Below are 18593 nucleotides of genomic sequence, written 5' to 3' on the forward strand. Positions count from 1 at the left end.
TACAAGCACCAAATCCTTACCTTTTTATAATAACAATCAAGTGTCCCTTATGATGTTGCCTTGTAATTTAAAATAAAACTATGTCTGTGAATTTCTATGTAGAGCTCAATACTTGTCATCTGGTAGCTGTATGTGTCACTTTGAGTCGTTTAAAGAATAGATTTAGAATTAAATTTTGCTTAACATTTTCAGATGGTTTCCTATTGGCTATTGGATACTTTTTTTTTTTTTACAAAATTTAACCTATGAAACATCTCCTTACCTACTTGGAATTGGAAGTTCTAAGTGAAGGTCTGTAAAGTCAGACATGTGATATACACAGGGCCGTATCTAAGTTTCAACATGATTATCTGACAAAATGCAATTCAGGGGATGGGAGATATTCAGGTGAGAAGGTAGATTTGAAATACTTGCTGCTTTGCCCAGATTCCGACAGGCAGCTTCTCAGTTGTTCTTTTGGTACCAAGAACAAGAGGAACCAAACAGGGTAGAGTCTGTTCTTGGTTTTTCTCTAAAAAGTGACACCCACTGCGGAAGACAGTGTTCGGAAGACCAGACCCCTCAGCGAAGAAATGCTGGTTTTAATCCTCAGGCAATTCCCATTTGGAAGTTTCCAACAAACAGCAGCAACAGCCAGCTCCTTTTCTGTCTGGGGTCCTTTCCGTTCCCATTGCTATGACAACGGGGGAAAAAAACTGTGTTCGGGTACCTCTGGATTCTAGATCCAGAAAAAGGTTCAGGCTGTTTGTTCAAAGAGCAAAAGAGAGTTGTCTGTTTCCTTGTACATAGAAGAGAAAAAATAATCCTTATGATTCAAGAGAAAAATGGGTGGAGCTGTCCTTTTCCATTCTTTCACATAAATTATAAGTCTTGATTCCAGCCACCACACCTTTTAAGAAAAGGTCCAGGGCTGTCGTTTCATGTGAAACTCTGTACCACAGTGACACCCTACCCTGGTCTGCGGCGGCAAAAGGACAAAAGGAAGGAAGTTTCCCTTTTAAATCCCCAGGAATTTTTTGATGAGATAATATTACAGAGTGAAACGTCTCTCCTCCTATTCGTTCCGTGTTTGGCTCCAGTGTAACAGTAACCCACTTAGAAGCAGGCGGCCCTTTTGAAGTTATTTTAAACTTCCAGCAGAGTGTGGAGATATTGTAGCCTTGGATAAGAGCACCACCAGCCCCGGTTTCAGTTTTGCCCTTTCAGACGTGTGGAAAGTGCCCTAGTATATCTCCAGGATTTTGTACTGAAAGCTTCTTAAAGAGCTGGTCTTGGTTTCAAAGCTTGGCTTGATGTCCTGTACCCAAGGGAACATAGTTCTGTTTCTCCAGATACTTAACCTTGTCTGACATAGTCTTTTGGCTTTGAAGTTCCTGTAGAGTCTTTGTCCATTAACAAAACAGTGAAATCATGATAGCCAACCTCATTGGGCTCCGAGAAATTTGAAGAAGGTCCATCTTCATGTTTCAGCGTAAAACCAGATGCTCGATACCTGGCACTGATGGTGGCCAGGACTCTGCCCTGCTTATTGTTAGCCATTTTGCCTGAGCAGCTCCTTGTTTGGAAATGCAAGTAGGATGTTCAGCACCCCTTGTAGAGGTTATAGGATCTGTCTGTGTCTGGGAGAAAACTGGGGCTCCCTAGAACAACCACCCTGGTTGTAGTGTCTGCCACCTCTGTAACACCCAAATCCACATCACACTCTGGTGCCCCCTGGAAGTTATTTGGCTTATGGGGGTGGTGAGGGCTGCTGGTTCCTTCTGCACCATTCTCCCTGAATCATCCGTGTGCTGTGTTCCAGCCGTCCCCAGCCCAGGGCCTGGGGGCTCCCGAGCGTCGTCCCAGGCAGTCCTCCAAGTCCATAGTCCTGTGCAGGTTGCCTGTTGGGGTCTCTCTTTGGCCTGATGGAATGCTTTCCTGCAGGACCCAGAGAATCTGCTGGAACACCTGGAGGAAGGGGACATCTGTCCAGCAGTGCCTACGAAGATCTTAACCAAAATAAAGCACGTATACGTTTACAGAAGGAAAAGAGTACTTCATGGCTTTTAATTAAAAGAGCGTTCCTGGGCTTCCCTGGTGGCGCAGTGGTTGGGAGTCCGCCTGCCGATGCAGGGGACGCGGGTTCGTGCCCCGGTCTGGGAGGATCCCGCGTGCCGCGGAGCAGCTGGGCCCGTGAGCCATGGCCGTTGGGCCTGTGCGTCCGGAGCCTGTGCTCCGCAACGGGAGAGGCCGCAACAGTGAGAGCCCCATGTAACGCAAAAAAAAAAAAGAGCGTTCCTCTGGTGTACCCTTTGCCATCCCTGATTGCTATTCTCAGAGGCAACTACTTTCAATTATTTAGTGGTTCCTTCTGCCGTTCACCTCTGGGAATATTTCTAAATTTCTGTCAATAATTTCTAAACCTGCTTATACTGCCTCATATTTTTAGCCCATTTATACATTTTTCAACTTCCTACTCTGGAAGATGGCGATTTTGTTCTCTTACCCCCCTCATCCCTTCCCCTGTCCTGCCTTTCCACCTCCCCACCCCCATACACACATTTCCCATCTCTGAATTTTCCCAATGTAGTTATATCACAATCAATGTTTAGATCAGGATTTACATTATTATGGCTGTCACTGTTCCCAGCCAGGCCATGCATGCCATACCCTGCTTATGGTTTACAATTCTGGTGTGACTTTTTGTCTTTTTCCTGGAGTTAATAACTGTCCCCCCCCCACCCCATTACTTTAGTTTGCAATCTGATTATCACATTTCCTTCTCCTGTTCAGGATTGTAACACTCTTCTCAATACTGTCAGTCCCACTGGGTGATGACTCAGGTTGTTGTTTGTTTGCTTATTTTGGGAGCTCTCCTGCAGCCCTCATCCTTCTGACCCCATCTGGGCGGGTCGCCTGGCAGGCTGGTGGCATAGCTGTCCTCCTGGGATTTCCCTCTATTTTTCTTCTCTGTTGGATTCTCTGTGCCCTGGATCCCATGCCTGCCTCTTCCTCGGTTTATTCCCTGTTTTCTTGGAGCTGACAGCAGCTTCTGAGATCAGACAGGGGCCGGAAATTTTGAGGTTTTGCTTTTTAGGGGAGGAGTCCTCTATTCCTCTTCCCCCTCCATCACCCTCATAAAGCACTGTTGTGGGCCTGCCTGAGTGAAGGGCAGCGGCATTGTGTTTTCTGCACGTGGAGAGTGTTACCTGCCTCTGCAAGCCCAGCGGCCGAGACCAAGAAGGAACAGCCTTTGCTCCTGTGCCATTCCCAGTAAATCTTGAGATTGCCGGTAAAGTCCTGGGGATGTGTTTGGTGACCTGTGGATCAATGACTCTAAGAGCCAGATCTTTTAAAGTTCCGGCAGCAATTTGTTGAAATCCTGACCTCTTTGTCCTGTTCCCTCACTTAACCGAACAGAGATACAAATGGCTTCCCCAAACAGAGCTGAGATGCGGCAGCAGGCCTGTCTCCAGGCTGAGGGCCGGAGACACCCAGCGGTCATTTATTGAGCACCTATTGGGCACAAGGCTCTGGGTGGGGTGAAAGGGGACCTCTGAGAAAGACTCCTTGTAGAAGCAGGTACCCATCCCAGAGGAGAGGCTGAAGGAACTGTGCTAAGCACCATGTAAAGCATTTGGGAATGTAGAGGTGGAAGCAACTAGCTATACTGGTGCATTCAAGAAAGCTCCATGGAAGGGCTGACATTTAAACTGGTCTTGAAGGACAGAGAATTCTAGGCAAATGCATGAAGGGCAAGCAAACGTGACATGTCAAGAGGAAGTGAAGAAGGAGAGGGCTTTCCCACTGATTGAGCGTCTACCGTGCAACTAAGATTATATATTTTATCTCATTTAATCTGCACAGCACCCTGTTGAAGTGGATGGTACTGTCCCCATTTTGCAGATGAGAAAATAGAGGTTTATAGAAATCGAGTCATCTGCTCAAGGAGGTATGCCTCATAAGAGGCAGTTTTCAAAACATGGTTACATGATTCCAAAGCTCTCATCCTCTCCGTCCCCCAAACACCCCTCAGAACAAAATCAGGAGTAAGACAGCCAGAGGCACCACTTTTTAATGTCAAACCTCCCGATAGAGGACTAACTGGGAATTTGCCTTCAATTGACTTAAGCCAGGGTGTTGACATCCTGAAGTTATTCTGACCAAAGTTATAACTCAGGACATATCTTCTGTTAAATCCTCACACTTTAGTGTGGCTTGTTAATTATTGGCATTTTTCTTCTCTGGACCCGCCCCAGGAGTTTTGCTTATCTTCTCATTTCAGGCTGTCCTTCTCCTCCTTCAGTATTCTCTGTCCAATGAGTTTTCAAGTTCCATTCTAGGTTTCTGAGTTTATTTGGTTTTTCCTTTATGTTTTCATTAGTAGCTCTTTCTGACAACCATGAGTTCTTATACACAATTTAGCCATTTTTTTTTTCTTCCAGTTTTGACATACAGCACTGTATAGGTTTAGGATGTAGAGCATAATGATTCGACTTATATACATCATGAAATGATTATCACAAGAAGTCTAGTGAACATCCATCATCTGATACAGATACAACATTAAAGAGAGAAAAATATATTTTTTCCTTGTGATGAGAACTCAGGATTTACTCTCTTAACCATTTCATATGTAACATACAGCAGTGTTCATTATATTTATCATGATGTACATTACATCCCTGGTACTTACTTATCTTATGTCCTGGAAATTTATACCTTCTGACTACCTTCATCCAGTTCTCCCCACCCCCAATTCAGCCATTTTTAACCTTCTTAAAAATATGAAGGCAAAAACTTCTTAAATTTCAAACATCTGATCAGGTAAACCCCACACACCCAAACATTTTAAGAAAATAAACTCAGAAATTCCTATAATTGTTAAATGCTTATGTGCCGCATTAAGTTCAAAGTTAACATGCTTGAACATCATTCATTGAAATCTCCTAAGATTAATTTTGCACACACAGGTCTTATGTGTAGTCACTGCCTGTATGTCACTGGCTGTCAGCATGTACGAATTCACAAGCGTGGTTTTCATGTGATGACTGGCAGCAATGTCTCACTGAATATTTAGAATATATGTGTTTCATATGTTGGAGGTCCTCATTCTCCATAGATGACTGTGATCCAGAAAAGGACTTTGGGATCTTTTTAAGTTAAGGGCTACTGTTTCTCAGTAGACAGTAGAAAGATTTGGTTGGGGCTTTATCTTGAAACGTGGAACAGAAAATAAGTTTGTATTTGAATTTAACAAGTTAAATTATAATTGCGACTTTGTTCTGATTTCTGAAAACAAAGAGTGAATCCCCTGTTGGCAGTGTTGGGATATTTCCAGCAAAACTGTCTGAGAATGTGGATGTGACATCCTTCTCTTAAGTTTGACTCCAGCAGCAGGATCACCCAAAGTCATTTTTCCAAAAATGTTAGAGAACTCTCTCTTTTCCCGAAGTTCTGTCTTAATCCTTTGATCATTCTCCATGGAAGCCCCCATGTGGATTTCTTCTTTAATCCTTAGCTAGATTGTTTGCCATTTGCTTTGAGTGGATCCTGTTGTTGACTAATATGACTTTGGTGGACTCTGTTATATTTGCATCATTGGCTGATTTGTGGTTCCAGCTTGCAATTTATCGACATAGTCTAGTCACTCTATCATCTGATAGACCAATTAGCAAGAGGTTGCTGTAAGGATTAAACAAGATAAAATACATAAGCAGAGTAATGTAGTTGATGCTCAATTAACAAGAAAGCCCTCTCCTTCACTTTGCCCAGATTTGGCATATTCGTTTGCATTTTATGCCTTTGCCTAGGGTATTCCATCCTTTGACACACATCAGTTTATGAGTGAATATTTTCATGTTATGGCTTCCTAATAAAACATTCTGCTGAGCTCATAACTTGGCGCCCTTGAGAAAAGAGAACCCCAGGGCATAAATGTTTGGAGACCTAGGGTGGCGGGCATTTCTGGAAGCTGACGCTGTCATCAGGGGCGAGCTGAAAGAGAACTGAATTGTACAAGATTGGCAGGTGAGTCAAAGAGGCCAGTTACACTTGAGACGTAGCTGAGGTTGAATTCACAACCCCAGTAGTTTGGGCCTCTGGAGATACAGACTGGAATAAGGAACTCAGAAGAGAAGAAACTCCGGAGTGGAGCTGGGAAGGGGGAGGATGGTGAGGTCGGTTTTGGTTGCTCTGAGATGTGATTTTGGTGGCCCTTTACCCTCTCTGGGAAAATAAACCACCCACGCCAACCGATTACACCCACCAACACTTGGGAAAAAATTCCTTTTGGTTTTTAAATCTTTGATCCCCGTGCAGAAGTCAACACCCTTGACAGGGCTGACACTTTGAGGTGCTCACAGGCACCCCAGTGACAGTGGATGCTTTGAAAAGGAGTCTTGGGGCCAAGGAGGGGGAGGGCCCCACATGGGGTACGGCCCAGGGTGCCAGGGGGACCTCAGCATGTGTAAGGCTCACACAGTTGGGATTTCCGAGTGCTCCGGACGCCCTCTTGCCATGCCTCCCATGGCCACGTGTCCTGCTCCGCAGCTCGAGCCTCAGCCTGGTCTGCTAAGGGCCTTAGCTTCTACTCCTGCTTCTGTTGCTCTGGGTTCACAGTCTCGCCTTCCTCCTCCTCCTGCCCTCCTAGGCCCCCCCTTCTCTCCAGCCACCCCCCACCGTCCCTCTATCTCCTCCCACTGCAGCCTTTGCTGTTCGCATCATGCGTGTCAGCGTTTGGCTTGGATCACATCTACTTTAGGTTCATTTCTTCTCACACATGTACCTGTGCTCTCCCTAACTTGGCATTTCTCGGAGTGTGTCCCATGAAACAGTGTGAGCATAATTAAACACAAAATGGGTTGATCATCAACGGGTAGGAAATGCTGGTTTTAGCAAAGGTTAAAACCCTTGTAAGTTATTTAAACCTTAGGCCTCTGCAGAGCTTTAATTTCCAAATGTAGATCCCGAATCCCTATGTCCTGTTCCTCAGCATTAGTTGCGTGTGCAGGAACCCATTTATCATCGTGCAGGGCTAGTATTCTGCAGGACACAGTTTCCCGAAGGGCTCTGGTGGTTGGCTTAGGCTCAGGAAGGGTGGAAACCACATCGTCCTACACTGTGGATTCCCATGTTGGCTGAGGACAGTCATTTCTGAATAAACTCTTAGGACTTTTTTTTTTTTTTTTAATTTATTTGTAATTTATTTTGGCTGCACTGGCTCTTAGTTGTGGCACGTGGGATCTTTTAGTTGCAGCGTGCGTGCGGGATCTAGTTCCCCAACCAGGGATCGAACCTGGGCCCCCTGCATTGGGAGCGTGGAGTCTTACCCACTGGACCACCAGGGAAGTCCCTGACTCTTGGGACTTTTTTAAAAAACTTATTTATTGTGGTAAAATTGATACAGAATTTACCACTTAAGCCATTTTAAAGTATACAATTCAGAGGCATTTAGTACATTCACAATGGTCACCCATCCGTTACTATCATCTGATGCCAGAACATTTTTATCACCGTAAAAAGACTCCTGCACCTATTAAGCAGTCACTCTCCATTTCCCCCTCCCCCAGGCAGGCATCCACTAATCTGCTGCTTTCTGTTTCTATGGATTTGCCTGTTCTGGATATTTCATATCAGTGGAATTATATAATATATGGCTTTTTATATCTGGCTTCTTTCTTCAGTAAAGTTTTAATACAAAGTCTTAAACCTGCATGATTCCTCTGCTTCCCTCGACGCAGTTCTCTATCACTGACCAAACCCTATACAGGTGTAAGTAACAAAAAGCACCTTTCCCTCTGGAAACCTCCAAGGCACATGGCCAGGTTAAAAATATCATGGAGGGCCTCCCTGGTGGCGCAGTGGTTGAGAGTCTGCCTGCCGATGCAGGGGACACGGGTTCGTGCCCTGGTCCAGGAAGATCCCACATGCCGTGAAGCGGCTGGGCCCGTGAGCCATGGCCACTGGGCCTGTGCGTCCGGAGCCTGTGCTCCGTAACGGGAGAGGCCACAACAGTGAGAGGCCCGCGTACTGCAAAAAAAAAAAAAAAAAAAAAAATCATGGAACACTATAGAAAAGTGTCAGTAGTGGGGCTGCCATTGACGTGACTTGACCTGGGATGTCAGGAAGCTGACGAGCCCGGCTGGGAGCCACTTCCTGGAGGGTCAGAAGTGCCTGGCTCTTGGCACAACTGGCTTATTGCCCTTGCCCATCCTCTCCAGTCGGAGATCTGCATTTCAAGCCGCTCATCATTTAGTAACCATCGAACATCCTAGAGTGGGCTGAGTTTTTCAGGGGCAGCTGGAGGGAAGCTGTGCCATCCACTGCACTGCAGGACCCTCCTTGGTCCTTTGGGCAGACTCTTCGAGCCTGAGGGCTGGTGCAAAAATCATATGTCGCAGGCTTCCCCATCTCAGGTCCTGCAATTCCCAGGGCAGGGTTATCCTGTGCCCGCTACGAAGACAGCTGCCGGCCACCCCTTTAGCTTGCGGCGCTCACCGTTCCTTGTGGGTCCATCAACTTGCCAAGGATCTCTGCCCTCTGGACTGCTTCCTCCCCTCCTCCGCTCACTCATCCTCTCCAGTCCAGGGCCACCATTGCCAGAAGGTGCAACCCGCCTGCCTCAAATTACTGTTCTCGGCGCGCCGCTTTTCCGAAGAACCTGTGGTGCTGTCCTGGTGTCCACATGCCTTCCTGATTTTTGAGCCTGTCTCTTTCTTCTTGGTGTCGACTGTGGCCCCCCATGCTGCTCAGGTAGCCTCTCCTCTCCCCCTGAATCCCTCAGCTCCTCGTCCCCGGGCGTGGATGGCCGCCCGTCCTCTCCCCTGCCCCGGACCCGTCCAGCTCTCCCTTTGAAGCTCAGCTCAAGGCTCAGCTGCACCTCTGTCCACCTGCCCCAAACTCACATTACACTCCCACACCACCCAGTTCAGAGCTGGCAGGCAGCCTTTCTTTACAGAGATTTTTACCTCTTAATCTTTTCTCTCCAGTCATGTGACCAGCTCTCAGAAGAAGGGACAATAAAGTTAAGCAAGTGGAGTTGGAAGGTACTGGACTGTGAATTCAAGGGCCAGGCCACCCCTGGGGCAGCCACTTTCTGGCTGTGTTGTCTTGGAAAAGCTATTTATTTTGAACTTCTCATCCTAAAATGAGTGGAGGATAAGGAGGGTGTATTAGTTTCCTATTTGCTACTATAACAAGTTACTACAAACTTAGTGGCTTAAAGCAACACAAACTTAATCTCTCATAGTTCTGAAGGTCAGAAGTCAAAAATGGGTCAGCAGGGCTGCGTTCCTTGTGGAGGGTCTAGAGAGAATCCTTTTCCTTGTCTTTTCCAGCTTCTGGAGGCGGGCCACCTGCATTCCTTGGCTCATGGTTCCCACCTCCATCTTCTGAGCACATCACTCCAACCCCTGCTTCCCTGGTCACATCTCTTCTGTTTCCACGATTCCCTTTTTTCCTTGTAAGGACCTTTGCGATTACATTGGGCTTACCCAGGTAATCCAGGATATCAAACTTAATCACGTCTATAAAGTTTCTGGTGCCTTGTAAGGTAACGTATTCACAGGTTCTGGGGATTAGGACATAGATGTCTCATGGGCCATTATTCTGGCTAACACAGTGGATTCTTCAGTCTCTTGTATCTCTAACATCCCATGACTCTAAAGACATATTTCTTCCAGTTATTTAAAGAGCTTAACACCGTGCTAAACTCCTTCATGTCTTGGTAAGTTAGGTTTATCCACAAGGACTTCCTCTTCTCAGATGGTTATTAGGGATTCTGGGGTCTGATAAAACTCAATACTAGAACTGTGAGCGCAAGCCATAGTACCATTCTGTGTTCAGGCTTCCACTAAATGCACTTTTACTAGTAAAAATTTGACAGTGCTCTCCTACCTATCTTTGATTTTGTGTTTTGCAAATTTTGAAGAAACCTCAAAGAATTTCATCTGTTTTCCAGTAACCAGGGGTAGCCTTTAAACAGCCTGTTAATTATCCTGGTGATTCTGCTGTACGTCTAGTGGTCTCTCCATAAATTCCTGAATGTGTTTCGAGGTCCTCTTGCGTCAGTTGAAGTAGATGTGTTGTTAAGGTCTGGAAGCCAAACAGTTTTGGATGCTAACCTAGCTCGTCTCCTCTGTAGCTGCCACTGAATGTTATGGTATTTCACAGCCATCTAGACGGGGATTTATGTGGGAGTTACGCTGTCTCTCTTTTCCTACATCCCATTGGGTGGTGTCCACCTTGGGTGGCCACTGCTTACAAAGCAGTGAGAAAGTATCTATGAAGTTTATTTGTAGTGGCTCTATTGTGTTCTCCCCAGGGCTCAGCTCATTGTACTGAAATAGGATCCACTCAATGGGTTGAAAAATGCATCCCACCCATATGACTTTAAGTTTTGAGGTTGTTTTTGACTGTTGAGTCTGAGACGTGCACACCGGGAGTCAAGCAGGTCTGCAGCCTGCCTACTGAAGTTTTCTTTCCATTTGTTTCCTAGATGCACCCACTGGGCCTGTGTAATAACAATGACGAAGAGGACTTGTATGAATATGGCTGGGTAGGAGTGGTGAAGCTGGAACAACCAGAACTGGACCCGAAACCATGCCTAACTGTCCTCGGCAAGGTAAGCACCAGGCCCTCCGAATTGCTCCCGTTTTGATTGGTGTTCTCCACACCCACATTTCCCCAATTCCTCAAATAGCCGGTTACGGAGAAGAGCCTTGCTGGCACAGCACTCTTTCCTGGCTGAAGTCATGTCTTGGAGCAGCCCCCCATGGTACCCAGAAGCTTGGGCTCTGATGGCAGCTGCCAGCCTCAGAGTGGGCTCCACCCTGCCCACTGTGTGGCCTTGGGCAGGTCACTTCCCCTCAAGGAGTCTCAGTTTCTTCTCTCTGAACTAGGTTGATAATAGAGATTCACAATCCCTATCTTACACCCTTGGGGCCAGATATTTCAGAATTCTGAGATTTGGGGCATTTAGAAAGGTATTAAGATGCACATATTTTGTATTTAGGAACTCCCAGGAGACGTGGGGCCATCCTCAGGAACCAAACACATGCATATTTGTGTAGCAAACTACATGGATATTCACATTAAGTGGGACAACTAAAATCTAAATAGCCCGTGTTAGTTCAGGGCAGCTGTGCCTCCAAATGAGTTCAGGACCATTAAGTTTCGCTGCCAAGTAAGTTCTGAAAAGACTTTGGGGTTGTAGAGCTTTTTTGGTTTCAGAATGGCAGACAGCAATTATGGTCCTGTATTAGACCTTACCTCATAGGATGGTTAGCAGGTGAGATGAGATACAAACGTCTAGCAGAGAAAGCTCTCCAGAAATGTTCACTGCCATTGGCTATTGTTATTCCGTTTAGAAGTACTAAAAAAAAAAAAAACTTTCTTAGCCTCGAGGGTCAGCATTACCTCTGGCTGCAGTATAAGATAAAAGACAGAAATACATTTACTTCGGAAAACCAGCTGTCAATGATCTTAAAATATGACAGATAACACCCTGTTTTGGTTTTTTTTTTAATTATTTATTTTTGGCTGCATTGGGTCTTCGGTGCCACGTGCAGGCTTTCTCTAGTTGCAGTGAGCGGGAGCTGCTCTTCATTATGGTGCGCGGGCTTCTCACTGTGGTTGCTTCTTTTGTTGCGGAGCACCGGCTCTAGGCGCGAGCTTCAGTAGTTGCAGCACGCGGGCTCAGTAGTTGTGGCACACGGGCTTAGTTGCTCCGCAACATGTGGGATCTTCCTGGACCAGGGCTAGAACCCGTGTCCCCTGCATTGGCAGGTGGATTCTTAACCATTGTGCCACCAGGGAAGTCCCAACAACCTGTTTTAAACTGGATCATTTTGTTAAAGGGAAAGGTTTGGAGAAAGTTGTTAGAATTTTGGTTGGAGGAAAGGTAGTATACCCTAAGGGTAGTGTTATTGCTTGGATATTTTTTATATTCTCAGAAGCTGCTGTTCTAAGTATCATGGGGAGACAGCTGGGGGGAAAACAGTCCTGGTTCTGACCTCTTGAGGAGATTCAGGCCAGAGAAGAGGTGGTTTTGATGTAGGGAGCCTTTCCCACAGTCAAAGCTGTCCCAGCCAGTGTCTCCTGAAAGACTTTTGGCCCAGGAGATCCTCATGGATCTAATCTGTGATGTTTGTGTCCCACTTGTCTTCTGAGTAGCTTCCGACCACTTGTCAAGTTCCCCTGCCCTTTTATAGAAGGAGAAGAAAAAACAACAAAAAAAAACAAAAAAACACAGGGACTATTACCTGTTTGGTTTATAATTCCCGAAGTTGAATCAACGTGTTTTAGGCAGCCCAGGCCCCAATACTTCATCGTTTAAACAGTTGGCCAGAGCTGCCTAATGATGCTCAGAGAGCAGTGACCCCCTTGAGGATACATTAGTGTTTTCCTAGGAGAAATGCCAGCTCCATCCAAAGATTAGGCACAGTGCTTTCCTTGTAGGTAGCACTCTCCTAATCGAATATTTTCTCCTGTACTTAAGCTGCTGCTACGCAGGGCTCAGCAGCTCGGCTTAATTTTGTGTGCCCCAGTCCAGTGGGTCTCCACCTTACGCGTCTGTCATGTCTGTAAATGGGTTGGAACAGGGCCCCTCGGGGACACCCCATGTTCTCCCATGGCCTAGTGGTGTTGAAGTCCCTCAGAGAACCCAACTGCTCCTCCTCCTCCTGGGACAACCATGTAGTGGTTTGACTTGAAGAGTTTTGTATGGTTGGCCTGCCGGCCTGTGAAGCCACAGGGAATAAAAACCCTCGACATATATATTGCCTCATTAAGTATTTCTTGAGTTTATTCATTCACCAAGTATTTATTGAATGCAGGGGCCCAGGAGCTAAGCTCATGGTTGTACCTGCTAACAAGCAGCACCCTGCTCCATGTTTCTCTGTGTTTGGAGAAACATGTTTCTGTTTGGAGAGGCTGTGGTGGTGGCCAGGCCATATTTGCATGTGGTTAATTACTGAAATTTGGCTTAACACCTGAATAAAATCATTAGCCAACCCGCTTGGGCCAGACAAAGCAAGACGGTTTAGCTTTTGCTTAAAACCTGGGCTGGTACAGGAGGTACAAAGAGTCAGGCATCAGGCATGTCTCCCTCTCCCTCCCCTTCCTCTTCCTCTTTCTCCCTCCCTCTCTTCTGCTCTCTCACCTTGTTCTTAAGTGTAGTTGTTTTCAGCTTCAATTTTATTAACTTCGCTAACTGTGTTTTCTTTCTTTCTGAGCCCCCAAGTGCAGTGGCAAGAGGCTAGGGTAGGAAGAGCAAAGTGGTCCTCATGGGTGGCCTGCTCACCTGCAGACACACAGCATGGTTTTCTACCCTTTCTTTGCCCTTAGTGGTGAAGGCAAGAAGGAGGCGGGCAGCTAAGAGAAGCACGAAAGGAAGACGCTACAGCCAGGTCCCCGTGGGGGTGGGGGAGGGACTCCTCCGTGTAGATGTTGAGACTTGCTGAAAACCATAGACGGCGGGGAGGATGCTGTCGGGCGTTTGGAGGAGCCTGGGGGAGAAGGGGGAGGGCCAGACGCAGACCCCTCTCCCTCCCCCATCACCTACCCCCATCACCCACCTGCCCACAGAAAGTGCCATGGGGTGAAATGTTGAAAATAACAGAGGAATGTCCTAAATTAAGAAAACGTAAATGCCTCTCCAGGAGTTCAAATAAAGTTTCATTTTAAAAGGGAAAGACATAAACTCATCACCTTGGTTTATTACTGAGTGCTTTTGAACTCCTCAGAAAAGGAACACTATAAACTCATGAGAGGAAAATGATTTATGATCCCCTCCTTATAATCTTTTTGATTCTGGAGGAGGTAGGGCAGACAGTCGGATCAGCTAGGGGGGCAGAGTTGGGGTGGGGGTGAGCTCCCCCAGAACGTAGCAGGCCAGGGCACCAGGCCAAGCCCTGGGCAAATCCCTTCTGCTTTCTGGGCCTTTCTTTTCCACTTCATGTGAAGAGGCCGTTCTGGGCTCCTTGATTGTCTAACATTTTGAACTTCTGTATCATATTAAGAATCTCCCCTTGACATTCTAGTTTTCGGGGGTTTCTAGGTGCAGCCTCGAAAGGCTCTGTTAACCTGCAACAGTTTACGTCCTTGGAAATTGAAACAGAAAAAAACAGACGTTACTGAGCAGCTTGCTATTAAAAGTAAGGGTCTTAAACCATCCCCAAAGTGCAGGAGTCTGTGTTTATGCCCCAGGCATTATAACCCTTCAGTTCAAACAGTGTTTATTATTTAAGCATCTTACGGGATTGGTAAGACATTGGAAGGTCGACTTTAATAGCTGTGGTTTTCTTATGACTCTTCCACCTCATGGAGAGCCTCGTGGCAGGGAACACACAAGACGTGCTCAGAGCTAACACAGCCCGCCTGGCCCAGATTCACCAAACGTGGAAGAAAACCAGCCTCCCTCCCTCACACCCCACGCTAGAGTGGACTCGTAGGGATGGTTTTGAAGGGCAGGAGGGACAACAGGCATGAAATTGGCTCTTGCCAGTCCTTGGGAGGAGAGCAGAAAGTTAGTAGAAAGACAAGAAAAACAAGGGATTTAGGTCAAAGAGATGCAGCTTTGGCTGAGACCTCGAGAAGGTCACTTCAGTTCTTGGGGCTTATGCTGCCCTTGTCACTGTGTTGGGGGTACTGCGAGGGGCCCTGAACACAGAGCCTGGCTCTCGGGGGACGCCCGGCAAGAGTGTAAGAGCAGCCCTCGTGTGGTGGGTGCTCGCCGAATGCCGAGAGCTTTCCGAGCAGCGTCTCCTCTCGTTGTCAGGTCAACTCTGGGACCGTGTCCAGATTCCCATCTTACGATGAGGAGATCTCAACCTAACCTGAGATCCAACGGCTCCCAATTGCTGAGCCGAGATCTGAGATCAGGACTGTCACGCCGCCGCATCATCGCTGGTTTCTTCCTCCTTCCTCCTTTTGCCTTTGCAGGTTTTTCTAGATAAAAATCGGATGCGTTTCAGTAGTCGCTGGCTGGGCAAGGACTGTTGGTCGCATTGAATAGAAACCGTGCTTGAGCTGTGTTGAGCCAAAAGGGGAATCTGCCCTGGAAGCTCCTGAGTGTCGTCAGGGAGCCCGTGATGGGGGCGCTGCTGCTCCTCTGGAACTGCCGACCGCAGGGCTTAGGTCTTCTGGGAATCTGCGTTATTCCCCACCCCGCCACCTCCTTGGTCGGGGACAGCGCCCCAATATCCCTTGGCCTGTCGCTCTTGGTTTCAAGTCTAAAGGATTCCAGAAAAGGGATTTAGTGGCCCATCTTGGATCAGGTGCTCACCTGTAGTCTGGTCAGCTGTGATCCGGGGCTGGGAGCACACTGTGACTGCCCAGCCGTGTGTGTGGCATGGGTGGAAGGTGTGCCTTCCAGAAGGAAGCTGGTGGGGGCAGTGCTGGGCTACCGTCCCCAAGCAGCCCCCTCAGTCACCCAATCACGTGTGCACTCACAAGCCGCTGGGCGATGGCCTCAGTTTATCCCAGGTAGGTCAGAGAGGCGCCAGTTGGAAGGGCCTGCTCTGGTTCCTGTGTGCTGGCAAGAGTCACCTCCTCTTGCCCTGAACCGAGGGCCAGTCCCTGGCACAGACGGTAGTTGTGAGTGAGGAGAAGCACGTCCCCGGGGCGGGAGGGGTTGGGGCTCTTAGGCGGGCGTGTAACCTCCAGGAAGAGGGCGGGAAGAACGGGAGCAAGTTCCTCAGGGGGCATTGAAAGTCGCTGGGGCAGGAAGAGGGTTTCGGATGAAGGAGTTTCATCTTCATCCCCCAGGAAGCTGGGAGCCACTGAAGGTTGTGGGGATGTTCATTTGGCAGTGTGTCTAGGCTGGTGGGAGAGGGGAGGGTCAGGTTACTCTGCTGGTGGGTGCTTCTGGAGCTGAATGGGCCCAGACGTCAAGTCTCTTAAGCGCTTTGGTGAGGCTCTAGCCAGTGACGTTGCTTCGCCTTCAGATTTCCCGGCTCTTCATCTCGCCTCTCCTGTTTCCACCTGCAGCAGCAGCCTGGCCGAGCGCACGGCAGGTGGACACTGCCGGGAACCACCGTGCCTGTGAGGCAGGGGAGCGGCTCGGCGGTCCTGGCTCTTCTGATGAGCAGCGCGAAACCCGGTGGCGGGTGGGGGGGTGGTCGGTGGAGAACTGAACCCTTGAGTTCACTCCACCGACCCACATCCAGCCCTCGGAGTGTCTAGGTAACTTCCCCAAAGAGAAGACCTTAGTGACCAAAGTGACCGCAAGGCAGAAAACAGAATCAAAGGAATTTAATTTTTTCAGGATGGTTGGGAGGAGAGGGAACACATAATGGTTAAGACTGGGATTTAGTCATCAAACTAACCTGAATTTAATCCCCAGTTCCAACCCCTTAATCCATGTGACCTGGGATGGTCCCTGAGGCCCTCTGCCCATTTCTACCTCTGGAGACAGGAACCTCGAGGCACCTCAGGGAGAGAGTGTGTGTCAGGTTCACGCGTGGCTGGAAACACAAATTAGCAGCTCCTGGTGCACATCCTCCCTCCCTCCCTCCCTCCCTCCCTCCTTCCCTCCCTTATTATCCTTCAGTTTCTTTCAGCACTCACAGTGTGCTGTTACTTAAATAGTCAGATCCTTAGAGACAGAAAATAGAGTGGTGGGTGCCAGGGCTGCGGGAAGGGGAGAATGAGGAATTAGAGTTTAACGGGGCCGGAGTTTCAGGAGGAGGTGGAAAAGTTCTGGAGATGCGTGGTGGAGGGGGCGGGGGGCTTATCGTGCCCTTCTCGTTCAGAGTTTGGTCGCAGATGGGTGTTTCCTGCAGTATTGGGTGCCCCGGCCCTTAGGCCGAGCGCAGCCTAGCGCTCCTGAGAATGAGATTCCCCACTCTGTCTCAAGAGCAATGGTGGGACTAAAATCTTAGGGTCTGACTTGAAAGGAAGGTGGTGGCTGACTGGAGCAGGGTCTCAGAGCAGCTGCCTCCATCACAGGCATTGGCCTCTTGAGGCAGGGAAGTGAGTGTGATATTTGCCACAGACCTGAGCTCAGGATGCTGTGACTACCCACAGCTCATTGCCGTGGTATCCTTGGGAGCGCCTGTGCTTGGGACACTTACCTGTGTCACACCTTCCCAGAGCATATTACCTGAGGTGTCTTATTGCAGCGGTTCTCAACTGGGGGTGTACACAGTGTGTGCGCACGTGCGCGCGTGCGCGCACACACACACACACACACACACACACTGCCCCAGGGGACATTTGGCAATATCTGGAGACATTTTTGGTTTTCAGACAAAAATATCCAGGCACGTATGGGGGTGGGGCTGCTGCTCAACACCCTACAAAGCACAGGCCAGCCCCCCTACAACAAAGGACATTCTGGCCCCAATGTCAGTAGTGTCACCATTGAGAATCCCTGTCTTTCTGTGACACGTTTTCTCTCCCTAAGAAGACCTTAAATTCCACTTCTTCCTTCATCCTTTGCTTCTGTGCCCTGCTGGCCTCCAGTACAGAGACAGGTTCATGGTGTCCTGTGGGGTGTTCGTTGAAGTGCGCGAGCAGTGTTAGAGCACGTTTGCATTTCCACGTGAGGAGTGCAGGGAGCACGGTTTGCAACTATGCTGCGTGGCTTCACGATCTGGGCTCCCTGCGGTCCTCTGCGCCCCTCACTTTAGGCCAGTTAACCTCTCTTGGTCTTCGTTTCTCCATATTGCCCTCTGTAAAGATAGTTGTGACAATTAAAAAAGGATGTGTGTCAAGTTCTAGGAGTGTGTGAATACTCAACAAATATCAATTTCCTCCCTTCTCTAAACATACTCCTGAGGTGAGGTGGGTTTCTGGTTGGAGAGGAAGTTTGGAAGGCTCTTCAGATTTATTTTAAGGAGTACTTGGGTAAATACCTTCCATATTTGGTTAAAAAGGAAAGCAAGAAAGGAACTTAGTGAAAGAAATCAGATCAGGAGGAAAAGATTGACATGATATGAATGGAAAAAGGAAAAACTCAGGGGCTGCCACTTTTCTTCTAAGGTCATGTGTCTGATTTGAAAGTCACAAACTTTTAATCTGATGCTTTTCTTCTATGCCTAAATCTTCCAGGAACCTCTTGGTTAAAAGGCTATATTAAGCACAAGACTTTTTTTTTTTTTCTTAAACTAGGTCTGAGACATTTTCAGCTATAAAAGGCTAACTGAAACCATTATTTGAAATCCTCTGAAAGACTTAAGGGAGTTTTGAAGATAGAGTGAGTGAACAGAACAAATAATGTTTCTGCCAACCCAAGGAGCACAGGCTGATGGCCATCTCCCCAGCCTGGGGGAAGCCTGGCTCACAACACTCCTTCTGGTCATTGTCCCCTCTGATTGAGCCAGGCTCTCAATAGAGCAGGGGCCACAAATGAGGCTGTCCTAGGAGACTAGGACTGGTGTGACGAGCCAGCAGAAAGACCATCAAAAACAGCTGATGACCTTGTCGACTTTTGAGAGGCCATTTAGAATAATAAACGAAGTTAAAACCTAACATATTAAGTCATGATAATATGTATAGTACCTCCTAAGTCAGGTGACCTGAATCTCTCATACCTGGAGATAAGCCCTAAAGTCCCATCTGGTCACTGTTCTCAGAGAGAGGGGTCTTGCACACACCTGGCTGTGTGCATG

The 18593-nt window shown here is 47.8% G+C and overlaps 1 protein-coding gene across 1 annotated transcript in view; it reads left to right on the top strand.

Moving 5' to 3' along the window:
* Positions 1 to 18593, top strand: part of ZNRF3 (zinc and ring finger 3) — a 148596-nt gene that overhangs the window by 80698 nt on the left and 49305 nt on the right. Inside the window, exon 2 of the mRNA XM_082640383.1 lies at positions 10478 to 10603. Within this exon, the coding sequence (XP_082496509.1) occupies positions 10478 to 10603 (126 nt within the window). The remainder of the gene's footprint in view (positions 1 to 10477; positions 10604 to 18593) is intronic.

This window comes from Mesoplodon mirus (assembly GCF_964341445.2).
Source record: "Mesoplodon mirus genome assembly, chromosome: 13".
In the NCBI taxonomy this organism is placed as follows: Eukaryota; Metazoa; Chordata; class Mammalia; order Artiodactyla; family Ziphiidae; genus Mesoplodon; species Mesoplodon mirus.